The 14,218-nt window shown below is 48.1% G+C and overlaps 1 protein-coding gene across 2 annotated transcripts in view; it reads right to left on the bottom strand.

Moving 5' to 3' along the window:
- Positions 1 to 14,218, bottom strand: part of PTPRR (protein tyrosine phosphatase receptor type R) — a 415,965-nt gene that overhangs the window by 119,263 nt on the left and 282,484 nt on the right. For both annotated transcript variants that reach the window (XM_063927466.1, XM_063927467.1), the window contains one exon: positions 13,836 to 14,095. In XM_063927466.1, coding sequence (XP_063783536.1) covers positions 13,836 to 14,095 — 260 coding nt within the window. The remainder of the gene's footprint in view (positions 1 to 13,835; positions 14,096 to 14,218) is intronic.

Here is a 14,218-nt window from a genome sequence, read left to right as displayed (position 1 = left end):
CTGGAAGATAGACTTATTTTCCGGTGCATGTGCAGGTGAGACCCGGACTATTTGCTCAGCAGGTCCCACTGAAACACCCGGGCATGAAACCTGCCAAATGGAATGGCTTCGTAAGCCACAACCATCTTCCCTAGCACTCGAGTGCATTGATGAATAGACACTCTTGCCGGTTTCAGAAACTCCTTGACCATGCAATGGATTTCCAGAGCTTTTTCCGCCGGAAGAAACACTCTCTGTAGTTCCGTGTCTAGGATCATGCCCAAGATGGGCAGCCGAGTTGTCGGGATCAACTGAGACTTTGGCAAATTTAGAATCCAACCATGATGTCGCAGAACCGTCAGGGAGAGTTCCACATTCCTTAGCAACTGCTCTTTCTCTGACGTCCTAGTGGATGCTGGGACTCCGTAAGGACCATGGGGAATAGCGGCTCCGCAGGAGACAGGGCACAAAATAAAAGCTTAAGGATCAGGTGGTGTGCACTGGCTCCTCCCCCTATGACCCTCCTCCAAGCCTCAGTTAGATTTTTGTGCCCGGCCGAGAAGGGTGCAATCTAGGTGGCTCTCCTGAGCTGCTTAGAATAAAAGTTTAGTTAGGTTTTTTTATTTTCAGTGAGTCCTGCTGGCAACAGGCTCACTGCATCGTGGGACTAAGGGGAGAAGAAACGGACTCACCTGAGTGCAGAGTGGATCGGGTTTCTTAGGCTACTGGACACTAGCTCCAGAGGGACGATCACAGGTTCAGCCTGGATGGGTGACCGGAGCCGCGCCGCTGTCCCCCTTACAGAGCCAGAAGAGACGAAGAGGTCCGGTGAAATCGGCGGCAGAAGACATCCTGTCTTCAGACTAAGGTAGCGCACAGCACCGCAGCTGTGCGCCATTGCTCTCAGCACACTTCACACTCCGGTCACTGAGGGTGCAGGGCGCTGGGGGGGGAGCGCCCTGAGACGCAATATAACGGAATACCTTAGGTGGCAAAACAGAATACATCACATATAGCTCCTGGGCTATATGGATGTATTTTAATCCCCTGCCATTTTACACAGAAAAGCGGGAGATAAGGACGTCGTGAAGGGGCGGAGCCTATCTCCTCAGCACACAAGCGCCATTTTCCCTCACAGCTCCGCTGGAAAGACGGCTCCCTGACTCTCCCCTGCAGTCCTGCTTCAGAATCAGGGTAAAAAAGAGAAGGGGGGGCATTTTTGGCAGCAAATAACGATAATAACAGCAGCTATAAGGGAATAACACTTATATAAGGTTATCCCTGTATATATATATATAGCGCTGGGTGTGTGCTGGCAGACTCTCCCTCTGTCTCTCCAAAGGGCTAAGTGGGGTCCTGTCCTCTATCAGAGCATTCCCGGTGTGTGTGCTGTGTGTCGGTACGCGTGTGTCGACATGTATGAGGAGGAAAATTATGTGGAGGCGGAGCAGTTGCCTGTGTTGGTGATGTCACCCCCTAGGGAGTCGACACCTGACTGGATGATTGTATTTAAACAATTAAGTGATAATGTCAGCAATTTGCAAAAAACTGTTGACGACATGAGACAGCCGGCAAATCAATTAGTGCCTGTCCAGGCGTCTCAGACACCGTCAGGGGCGCTAAAACGCCCGTTACCTCAGTGGGTCGACACAGACCCTGACACAGATACTGAGTCTAGTGTCGACGGTGACGAGACAAACGTAATGTCCAGTAGGGCCACACGTTACATGATCACGGCAATGAAAGAGGCATTGAACCTTTCTGACACTACAAGTACCACAAAGAAGGGTATTATGTGGGGAGAGAAAAAACTACCAATATTTTTTCCTGAGTCAGAGGAAATAAATGAGGTGTGTGAAAAAGCGTGGGTTTCCCCCGATAAAAAACAGCTAATTTCTAAAAAATTATTAGCATTATATCCTTTCCCGCTAGAGGTTAGGGCGCGTTGGGAAACACCCCCTAGGGTAGATAAGGCGCTCACACGTTTATCAAAACAAGTAGCGTTACCGTCTCCTGATACGGCTACCCTCAAAGAACCAGCTGATAGAAGGCTGGAAAATATCCTAAAAAGTATATACACACATACTGGTGTTATACTGCGACCAGCAATCGCCTCAGCCTGGATGTGCAGTGCTGGAGTCGCATGGTCGGATTCCCTGACCGAGAATATTGATACCCTGGATAGGGACAATATTTTGTTAACTATAGAACATTTAAAGGATGCACTACTATATATGCGTGATGCACAGAGGGATATTTGCACCCTGGCATCAAGAATAAGTGCTATGTCCATCTCTGCCAGAAGAGCGTTATGGACGCGACAGTGGTCAGGGGATGCGGATTCCAAACGGCACATGGAAGTATTGCCGTATAAAGGGGAGGAGTTATTTGGGGCTGGTCTATCGGACCTGGTGGCCACGGCAACGGCTGGAAAATCCACCTTTTTACCCCAGGTCACTCCACATCAGCAGAAAAAGACACCGTCTTTTCAAACTCAGTCCTTTCGTTCCCATAAGTACAAGCGAGCAAAAGGCCACTCTTTTCTGCCCCGGGGCAGAGGAAGAGGAAAAAGACTGCACCATGCAGCCGCTTCACAGGAGCAGAAGCCCTCCCCTGCTTCTGCCAAGTCTTCAGCATGACGCTGGGGCTTTACAAGCAGACTCAGATATGGTGGGGGCCCGTCTCAAGAATTTCAACGCGCAGTGGGCTCACTCGCAAGTGGATCCCTGGATTCTACAGGTAGTATCGCAGGGGTACAAACTGGAATTCGAGGCGTTTCCCCCTCGTCGTTTCCTGAAGTCTGCTTTACCAAAGTCTCCCTCCGACAGGGAGGCAGTTTTGGCAGCCATTCACAAGCTGTATTCCCAGCAGGTGATAATCAAGGTACCCCTCCTGCAACAAGGAAAGGGGTATTATTCCACGCTGTTTGTGGTACCGAAGCCGGACGGCTCGGTGAGACCAATTTTAAATCTGAAATCCTTGAACACTTACATAAAAAGGTTCAAATTCAAGATGGAGTCACTCAGAGCAGTGATAGCAAACCTGGAAGAAGGGGACTATATGGTGTCTCTGGACATCAAGGATGCTTATCTCCACGTCCCGATATACCCTTCTCACCAAGGGTACCTCAGGTTTGTAGTACAAAACTGTCATTATCAGTTTCAGACGCTGCCGTTTGGATTGTCCACGGCACCTCGGGTCTTTACCAAGGTAATGGCCGAAATGATGATTCTTCTAAGAAGAAAAGGCATTTTAATTATCCCTTACTTGGACGATCTCCTGATAAGGGCAAGATCCAGGGAACAGTTAGAAGTCGGAGTAGCACTATCTCAGGTAGTGTTACGTCAGCACGGGTGGATTCTAAATATTCCAAAATCGCAGCTGATTCCAACGACACGTCTACTGTTCCTAGGAATGATTCTGGACACAGTCCAGAAGAAGGTGTTTCTCCCGGAGGAGAAGGCCAGGGAGTTATCCGAGCTAGTCAGGAACCTCCTAAAACCAGGACAGGTCTCAGTGCATCAGTGCACGAGGGTCCTGGGGAAAATGGTGGCTTCTTACGAAGCGATTCCATTCGGAAGATTCCATGCAAGAACATTTCAGTGGGATCTACTGGACAAATGGTCCGGATCGCATCTGCAGATGCATCAGCGGATAACCCTGTCGCCAAGGACAAGGGTGTCTCTCCTGTGGTGGCTGCAGAGTGCTCATCTACTAGAGGGCCGCAGATTTGGCATTCAGGATTGGATCCTGGTAACCACGGATGCCAGCCTGAGAGGCTGGGGAGCAGTCACACAGGGAAGGAATTTCCAGGGCCTGTGGTCAAGCCTGGAAACGTCTCTTCATATAAACATTCTGGAACTAAGGGCCATTTACAATGCCCTAAGTCAAGCAAAACCTCTGCTTCAGGGTCAGGCGGTGTTGATCCAATCGGACAACATCACGTCAGTCGCCCACGTAAACAGACAGGGCGGCACGAGAAGCAGGAGGGCAATGGCAGAAGCTGCAAGGATTCTTCGCTGGGCGGAAAATCTTGTGATAGCACTGTCAGCAGTATTCATTCCGGGAGTGGACAACTGGGAAGCAGACTTCCTCAGCAGACACGACCTTCACCCGGGAGAGTGGGGACTTCACCCAGAAGTCTTCCACCTGATTGTAAACCGTTGGGAAAAACCAAAGGTGGACATGATGGCGTCACGTCTAAACAAAAAACTGGACAGATATTGCGCCAGGTCAAGGGACCCTCAGGCAATAGCAGTGGACGCTCTGGTAACGCCGTGGGTGTACCAGTCAGTGTATGTGTTCCCTCCTCTGCCTCTCATACCAAAAGTACTGAGAATCATAAGAAGGAGAGGAGTAAGAACTATACTCGTGGTTCCGGATTGGCCAAGACGGACTTGGTACCCGGAACTTCAAGAGATGCTCACGGACGAACCGTGGCCTCTACCTCTAAGAAAGGACCTGCTACTGCAGGGGCCTTGTCTGTTCCAAGACTTACCGCGGCTGCGTTTGACGGCATGGCGGTTGAACGCCGGATCCTGAGGGAAAAAGGCATTCCAGAAGAAGTCATCCCTACTCTGGTCAAAGCCAGGAAGGACGTAACCGCAAAACATTATCACCGCATTTGGCGTAAATATGTTGCGTGGTGTGAGGCCAAGAAGGCCCCTACAGAGGAATTTCAACTGGGTCGTTTCCTTCATTTCCTGCAAACAGGACTGTCTATGGGCCTAAAATTATGTCCATTAAGGTTCAAATTTCGGCCCTGTCGATTTTCTTCCAGAAAGAACTGGCTTCAGTACCTGAAGTTCAGACATTTGTAAAAGGGGTCCTGCACATACAGCCTCCTTTTGTGCCTCCAGTGGCACCTTGGGATCTCAATGTGGTGTTGAGTTTTCTAAAGTCACATTGGTTTGAACCACTTTCCACTGGGGACTTAAAATATCTCACATGGAAGGTGTCGATGCTGTTAGCCTTGGCTTCAGCCAGGCGTGTGTCAGAATTGGCGGCTTTATCATATAAAAGCCCTTACTTAATTTTTCATTCTGACAGGGCGGAATTGAGGACTCGTCCTCAATTTCTACCTAAGGTGGTTTCTGCATTTCACATGAACCAACCTATTGTGGTACCTGCGGCTACCAGTGACTTAGAGGACTCTAAGTTGCTTGACGTTGTCAGGGCCTTGAAAATATATGTTTCCAGGACGGCTGGAGTCAGAAAATCTGACTCGCTGTTTATCCTGTATGCACCCAACAAGCTGGGTGCTCCTGCTTCTAAGCAGACGATTGCTCGTTGGATTTGTAGTACAATTCAGCTTGCACATTCTGTGGCAGGATTGCCACAGCCAAAATCAGTAAAAGCCCATTCCACAAGGAAAGTGGGCTCATCTTGGGCGGCTGCCCGAGGGGTCTCGGCTTTACAACTTTGCCGAGCAGCTACTTGGTCAGGGGCAAACACGTTTGCTAAATTCTATAAATTTGATACCCTGGCTGAGGAGGACCTGGAGTTCTCTCATTCGGTGCTGCAGAGTCATCCGCACTCTCCCGCCCGTTTGGGAGCTTTGGTATAATCCCCATGGTCCTTACGGAGTCCCAGCATCCACTAGGACGTCAGAGAAAATAAGATTTTACTTACCGATAAATCTATTTCTCGTAGTCCGTAGTGGATGCTGGGCGCCCATCCCTAGTGCGGATTGTCTGCAATACTTGTATATAGTTATTGTTACAAAAATTCGGGTTATTATTGTTGTGAGCCATCTTTTCAGAGGCTCCTTGGCATTTATCATACTGTTAACTGGGTTCAGATCACAAGTTGTACGGTGTGATTGGTGTGGCTGGTATGAGTCTTACCCGGGATTCAATATCCTTCCTTATTATGTACGCTCGTCCGGGCACAGTATCCTAACTGAGGCTTGGAGGAGGGTCATAGGGGGAGGAGCCAGTGCACACCACCTGATCCTTAAGCTTTTATTTTGTGCCCTGTCTCCTGCGGAGCCGCTATTCCCCATGGTCCTTACGGAGTCCCAGCATCCACTACGGACTACGAGAAATAGATTTATCGGTAAGTAAAATCTTATTTTTGATCTCGCCTTTATCAGGAGATCGTCCAAGTACGGGATAATTGTGACACCCTGCTTGCGTAGGAGTACCATCATTTCCACCATCACTTTGGTGAAGACCCTCGGGGCCGTGGAAAGCCCAAACGGCATCATCTGAAATTGGTAATGACAATCCTGGACTGCAAATCTCAGGAAGGCCTGATGAGGAGGATATATCGGGACGTGTAAGTAGGCATCTTTTATGTTGACTGACGCCATAAAATCCCCCCCTTCTAGGCTGGAGATCACAGCTCGAAGAGATTCCATCTTGAACTTGAAAGTTTTCAAGTACAGATTTTAGGTTCAGGATCGGTCTGACCGAGCCGCCCGGCTTCCGCACGACAAAGAGGCTCAACTAGAACCCTTCCCCCTGGGACGGGGGAACCGGGACAATGACCCTCTGTTGACACAGCTTTTGTATCGCAGCATTTACTACATCCCTTTCTGGAATAGAAACTGGCAAGGCTGATTTGAAAAATCCGCGCGGGGGGGGGGGGGGGGGGCGGCATCTCCTGAAACTCCAGTTTGTACCCTTGGGACACTATTTCTAAGACCCAAGGATCTAGGCCCGATTGAAACCAGACCTGACTGAAGATTCGGAGACGGGGGAGGACTTTTGGTCCTGGGCGCCCGACACAGCAGGCGACCTTTTGCCCCTTCCTCTACCTTTTGAAGCGAGGAAGGATGAGACCCTTCCTTTTTTGTATTTATTAGGACGAAAGGACTGCATCTGATAATGGGGCGCCTTTTTCTGTTGTGCGGGAACATAAGGAAGAAAAGATGACTTACCCGCAGTAGCGGTAGACACCAGGTCAGCGAGGCCGTCACCAAACAAGACTCTACCTTTAAAAGGGAGAGCTTCCATAGCTTTCTTGGAGTCGGCATCAGCATTCCATTGATGAATCCACAGCGCTCTCCTGGCCAAGACTGCCATGGCATTGGCCCTTGATCCCAAGAGGCCAATATCCCTCGCCGCATCCTTTTGGTAAGCTGCAGCGTCCCTGATCTAACCAAGATATCAAGGGTATCCATGTCAGATGCCAAATTATCAGCCCACTTAGCAATAGCACTACTCACCCATGCCGACGCCACGGCAGGCCTGAGGAGTGCACCCGTAGTGTAAATGGCCTTTAATGTCGTTTCCTGCTTGCGATCCGCAGGATCCTTGAGGGCAGCCTTGAAAGGAGACAGAAGCGCCACTTTTTTGGACAGTCGGGACAGAGTCTTGTCCACATTGGGAGATGACTCCCACTTCTCCCTGTCGTCAGAGGGGAAAGGATATGCCATAAAAATTCTCTTGGGAATCTGCCACCTTTTGTCAGGCGACTCCCAAGCCTTTTCACAAAGAGCGTTCAGTTCATGAGAGGGGGGAAACTTCACCTCAAGCTTTTTCCCTTTAAATAAACAAACCCTTGAATCTGGAACAGCAAGTTCCTGGGAAATATGTAAAACATCTTTAATAGCCACAATCATGTACTGAATACTCTTTATCAATTTTGGATGTAAAGTGGCTTCACTAAAGTCGACACTGGAATCAGAGTCCGTGTCGGTATCTGTATCTGCCATCTGGGTAAAGGAATGTTTCTGTGACCCTGAGGGGGCCTGTACCTGAGACAAAGCGTCCTCCATGGATTTTCTCCACGTTTGTGTCTGAGAATCAGATTTATCCAGCCTCTTAGACAATAACGCCACATTTACATTCAATGTACTCAACATATTTACCCAATCAGCAGTCGGCTGTGCCGACAGAGTCACTCCCAAATCCTTCTCTGCGCCCCCAGTAACTTCCTCCGGGGAGGAGCACTCAGCCTCAGACATGTCGACACACGGTACCGACACACACACACTGGCAAAAGGGGACAGACCCACAGGGAAGCCTGTAGAGAGAACACAGAGGGAGTATGCCAGCTCACACCCCAGCGCCCATATACTACTAAAAAAATAATATATGATATCTGCGCTGTTTTATATAGCACCAATTGACTGTGCCCCCCCCCCCCCCTCGTTTTGCTCCCAGTACTTGTAAGGAGAGTGGAGGTCCGGGCCAGCGTCTCTGCATACACTGTGAAGAGAGAAAATGGCGCTGGTAAGCTGTGCGGCTAAGCCATGCCCCCTCCCGGCGCGCTGTAGTCCGCTCAAATTTAAATTATTATACTGGCGGGGGTCTCACATATAGTGCCCAGGCACCTCTAATATGCGGTTTTGCCAGTTAAAAAACCTCAGTAACTTGCTGCCCAGGGCGCTCCCCCCCAGCGCCCTGCACCCTGTGAGTGCCGTTGGTGTGTGTGTGTAAGCATGGAGCGCAGCGCGACCGCTGCGCTGTACCTCCGTTACTGAAGTCTTCTGCCGTCACTGAAGTCTTCTGCCTTCTGCATACTCACCCGGCTTCTTTCTTCTGGCTTCTGTGAGGGGGTTGACGGCGCGGCTCCGGGAACAAGCAGCTAGGCGCACCAAGTGATAGAACCCTCTGGGGCTAATGGTGTCCAGTAGCCTAAGAAGCAGAGCCCTTAACTCAGCAGAAGTAGGTCTGACTTCTCTCCCCTCAGTCCCACGAAGCAGAGAGCCTGTAGCCAGCAGGTCTCTCTGAAAATAAAAAAGCCTAACATAAAGTCTTTTCAGAGAAACTCAGGAGAGCTCCCCTAGTGTGTGTCCAGTCTCTCTGGGCACAGAATCTAACTGAGGTCTGGAGGAGGGGCATAGAGGGAGGAGCCAGTTCACACCCATTCAAAGTCTTATAGTGTGCCCATGTCTCCCAGATCCCGTCTATACCCCATGGTCCTTTTGGAGTCCCCAGCATCCTCTAGGACGTAAGAGAAAAAAATATTTATAGTTTTATATTTTTGTATAGGCCTGTGCTGCACTGGGTCATTAATGTTGTTTTATTCTGTGATGTTGTTGGGGCGTGGCCATGGGTCTCTGAAGAGAGTACCGGGCAGAAATGGGTGTGGGAGGGTGCAGAAAGAATTGAACATTGCCTTTTATGTCTGTATCATCTTCTTATGTTAAAATTGTATTTGATTACCAATTATTGAAAATAATAAAACAGATCCCCCCCCCCCCCAAAAAAAAAAGAAAAATCCCTTTAATTTCACCTCCTGTCATTTTTCAAACCCTGCCTGTGACATGGCAGTTAGGAGCTGATTGGCTGGTACTTTATCACAGTGAAATTATCACTTTTCAAGGCTTAGTACATCCCGCTCAAAACACATGACAGTCAGGAGCTGATTGGCTGGATAACAATTTATCATGCACAACGAGTTTTAAACAGCTAAAACTCGTTCATTTATGGACCCCGTCATCTGATCTCAATTTTACATGTGCACTCTGCTGGGGAATAGGAGGGCTGAGCTAGTTCCATGGTGGTGACAAGCAGGTTCTCAAAAGGAAGGGGACTGAAAGTGTGCACCCAAAACCACACAACTGACACAGTGCCAGATTAAGGTCCACATGGGCCTGGATCTGAAAATTATGAAGGGCCTATTGTGCGCCACTGCAGAGGGTGTGACCTGCACTGTGGGGGTGTGACTAGTAATATGGGCATGTCTACACAGTGTGTGTGCAGGGCCGGCGACAGGGGAGTCAAAGGATCAGAGGGGCCCCAAGGATATGCACTTAGTGCCCAGCAGGAATGTGAGCTGTCTTGTCCAAATAGGGCAACGAGCTGTAGGTAGTGTGGGTGCAGCCTCAGAGTGACAGGAGCCTCTAACACACAGTGACTGTGCAGCATGAGTGTGCACCCACTCTTCTGGGTCTGGCTTTGTTACAGGCAGTTTCAGGACATGGCAGCTGCTCCGCTGGTCAGGATTCCTGTGCCCTGTGCCGGCCTCTTCTGGTGGGGTGTGAGGGCTGCATGGTACCTGCTGTGTGGTGTTCGGGTCTGGATACTGGGGAGTCTCTACCCGGAGTAAGAGTGGCTTAGTGAGGAGATACAGGGCTTTGGGAAGGGGTGGGGGAACTGGGAATGCAGCATGGAGTCACTGGGGAGAGACAGACTATGGGGTGTGCGGGAGGAAGGATAAGGGAAGACACAGACTGTGGTGTCTGTGTGGGGGAGGAAGGAGAGATATACATACTTATGTATATAGATAGATAGATATTTTTGATATATATATATAATTTATATATTATTGATCCAACAAAGACCCGGCACTCACACCAATTATGGGTACAATGTTACCTGCTGCGGTGCCATCCTAGAGTGTGGCACCTCCAATACAATAACGTAAATAAGGCGGCACTCAGCAGGCTATTCAGAGATGAAGGACCTTTGTCAAGACTAACAAGACCAAACAAGGGTGTAGCAGCATGCCACGGTTATCTTCTCTCTCTATGTATGTATGTATATATATATATATATATATATATACATACATACACACACACACACACACAGGTTGAGTATCTCATATCCAAATATTCCAATATACGGAATACAGAAATACAGAATTTTTATAGATAGATAATGTTCAGTATGGCGAGCGCCAAGATGATTGAATCGATAAATATGGGATCTAATTCACCCTTAATGTGCTAGTGTAATTTCATAGTATCCACTTCCTCCATATATGTTATGAGGTAATAATAATGGAACTCATTCCTCCTATTTGGTCTAATCAGAGCCTTTTCCTTGATTTATAATTTTATTCTAAAACCATATAAAAACACATTTACAACTTATTTTCACATAAACATATAGATATCTTGACCATTGAGGGACGGATGTTGATAACACTTGGTGTCTCCTTAAAAAGGGAGTGCTCTTTGACAGCCTGTTCAACCCCCTTTGGATCCTGATATCTTGTCACCAAGGATCCAAAGAGGGCCAAACAGGCTGTGAAAGAACTTGCCCTTTTTTTTATAAGTTCTGTCCCACCTCCAACATGCATGTGCAGTGAGAGCTGCTCTCACTGCTAGGGATATTAAACAGACCTTAGCTTAGCAGGTGAGGAGGATGATGAACATCAGGGCTGACGGGTCCATGGTAAATATGGGGGGAGAACAGAATAGGTGGTGAGACAGAGCTGTAGGGCAAGTGATGGGGTGGGGACAGTAGCAGATCTTGCCACGGGCAAGCAGTACTTTTGCCCGGGGCGCCGCCTTCCGGAGAGCGCCGGCGCCATCCGGAGGGCGCCGCACCATGGCAAGATCCACCACTGTGCCCCCCGCAGTGCCCCCGCTGTGCCCGCCGCTGGTCCCCCGCTTTGAAGGGAACCAGACGTTACGCGTCTAGTTTCCCTTCATGGAGAGGACCTGTGCTGTGCGGTGCGCGATGACGTCATCGCGCACCGCACAGCAAAGGTCCTCTCCATGAAGGAAAACTAGACGCGTAGCGTCTGGTTCCCTTCATGGAGAGTACCTTTGCTGTGCGGTGCGCGATGACGTCATCGCGCACCGCACAGCATAGTGGCACAGACACTAGGGGTCATAATTGACCTCTAGTGTCTATGCTGTGCTATGGGAGAGACGTAATGACGTCTCTCCCATAGATCTGAGGACTGGAGAAGAGCGGCGCCGGCGGAGGAGGAGGTCTGGAATCAGGAGCGGGGATTGTAAGTATACTTTTATTTTTATTTTATTTTTCTTCCAGCTGCGCTACAGGGGCACAAATGGGGGTGTACCTGACCACGCCCCCATATGAAGCCACGCCCCTATTTTTTGCCCGGGGCGCCACAAGGGCAAGAACCGGCCCTGGGTGGGGAGCTAGGCTTTCTGTCACCAGGGTCAAGGACTCAGCTCGCCCCCAACCCCACCTTCTCCAATAGATAGTAGTCAGTCACCCTCTACCTATGACTTTAAGATGATGCTGAGAATATTGCAGTGACTGCCATATACTACAGAAAGAATCAATGACCTTCATATAATGTAAAAACCATCAGTGACCAACATTCAGTACACCAAGTGACTGCCATAAAATACAAAGGGCATTGCGACAATTGCCATGTAATACAGACAACAATGACGACCATAAAATGCAGAGGATATCTCTGTCACACAGCTTGGGTCCTGGAACGGGAAAGGTCATACATCAAACCTCTGGTGTGTGTGTGTGTATATATAGATAGATACATATATCAGCAATATATATTTTTTTATATATATATATATATATATATATACACACACACATACACACAGAGTATACATATATACTGCATATGTCGGCGGGGTGAGAACAGCCATTGCTGGCCGGCAGGCCGACCGTCGGGATTGTAAGGGGGCGAGATGTAGGGGGAGGTAATTTGACCGGCGGTCTCCTAACCACCGCTCACATAACTATTATTTTTTTGTTAACAGTTTCTTATATAACGCAGCAAATTCCGTTGCGCTTTACAATTCCCATATATGTGTGTGTGTATATATATATATATATATATATATATATCTGCATAATGGTTCGGCACTCCAAAAGCAAAAAACACATGTGGCTGGTGCCCTCATAGTATTCAAATAGTAGCACAAGGATGCAGCACTCACGGCACTTTTCAATAAATCAATACAAACACATAGGTCTGATTAGCAACGTTTCATTCGTCGGCGCTTTAGCCTGACGACAGTCGTGCTGGCGACTGAAACGTTACTAATCAGATCTATGTGTTTGTATTGATTTATTGAAAAGTGCCGTGAGTGCCGCATCCTTGTCTTAAAATATATGTATAATATATATATACACATACATACAATGAAACATTATTATTATTTTTTTAGATTTAACAGGCTCTTTATGGATAGCATCCAATCAAATAAAGACCTAGATGTGCCTACATTAGGTAGGTTCCAGTGGTCTCCTTGTGGAGTTGTTTGTCTGACAAACCACAGGTGTTTAGGGATTAGGAAACGCTGGGCGCTGCCTACGTTCAGGCTCCTCAACAGTATGCTGCAGATCAAGCACATTTCAGCCTCCCACCTACCTCCTCCTCACGGTCTCCTTTCATAATACTGTGCACCAGTCTCGGGGTCAGGGGCGCTGCTGAAGGGTACACCCTCCATTTCAAGTGATCACCCGGCTGCAGCTCCCAACCAGCCAGAGCCCTCCTCTCTCGTCCTTTACAGCGGCAAATGGAGCGGGGGTGGCACTGTAACACTATGTGGCCCAGGGAAGGCTTAATACGCTTTTAACTGTGCTGCTGCCATCTGTATTTGACATCCTGCTGTCTGGACTCTGAACGGGTGGCCAGTGATGATGACCCGGCGGGGATCTATTAGGCGGGGCTTCAGGTGGCTGATTGCTGGAGACAGGAAAATAAATGTTCCTGTCTCGAGAAGCATTGCAACCCTGTGGGCCTATTTTAATGTGGGGGCCTGGAGCTGCAGCTCCATCTGCCCCATTGTTAATCCGGCCTTGAACTGACAGACGGGGAACCACAGTACACGGAAATTCATTACACTTCACACTATGTATCTATCAATCTGCAAATAACTATGCTGTAACATCAGTCAGTCATTCAATGATCTTAGTAATAGGTGTACATACCGAAAAACCTTATACAGTACTTGTGTTAACTGAATGGTGTATATAAAACTAATAGTAAAATTGCAAGGCTTATTTAATAACCTGGAGCATGTAACCCAAACATGACTCACTGCATTCAACTGCACAACTATCTTCATTAACTAATTCAAAAGACAAACCAGAAACAATCTTTGATTGCCTGCTTGCTTCTAGATAGCACATAGCATTATGCAGTATGCAACACTGTAGTAACACAAGCTGAAACATGTTTAAAGAAAGAATATGTTTAGTATAGATAAAACACAGACTTACCTTTCCTGTAGGCCCACAGGCTTCATCTTAAATGGGGAGGGTCCTGCAGAAATTGGAAGCTTAATCTCAAAGGTGCCTGGACACTGTGGGTCTACAATAACATTCAAAGCTTTTGGGATGTTCTCAGGATGAACCATACTGCTCAGATGTTTAGCCTCAGACTGTGTGGGCTGAACTGAGAGAGGGGACAGGTGTATTTCTTGTTTTTTTTTGTCCTGCCTCAATGAAAACTGGATCTTTTCTTTTAATCTGTAGAGTACCTACAGGGATGGAAAGTAAAGAGTATCAACAATTTTCTCCTCCCACTGTAGAAACAAAGCAAAGCAAACACAGACAAAAAAAATCAAAGCCGTGCATTCAGAAAAAGCTCAATAATTTGTCCT

The sequence above is a fragment of the Pseudophryne corroboree genome, chromosome 6, assembly GCF_028390025.1.
Source record: "Pseudophryne corroboree isolate aPseCor3 chromosome 6, aPseCor3.hap2, whole genome shotgun sequence".
Lineage (NCBI taxonomy): Eukaryota > Metazoa > Chordata > Amphibia > Anura > Myobatrachidae > Pseudophryne > Pseudophryne corroboree.
Note: the sequence above shows the minus strand (reverse complement) of the source record. Positions and strands in the feature narration are given on the sequence as shown.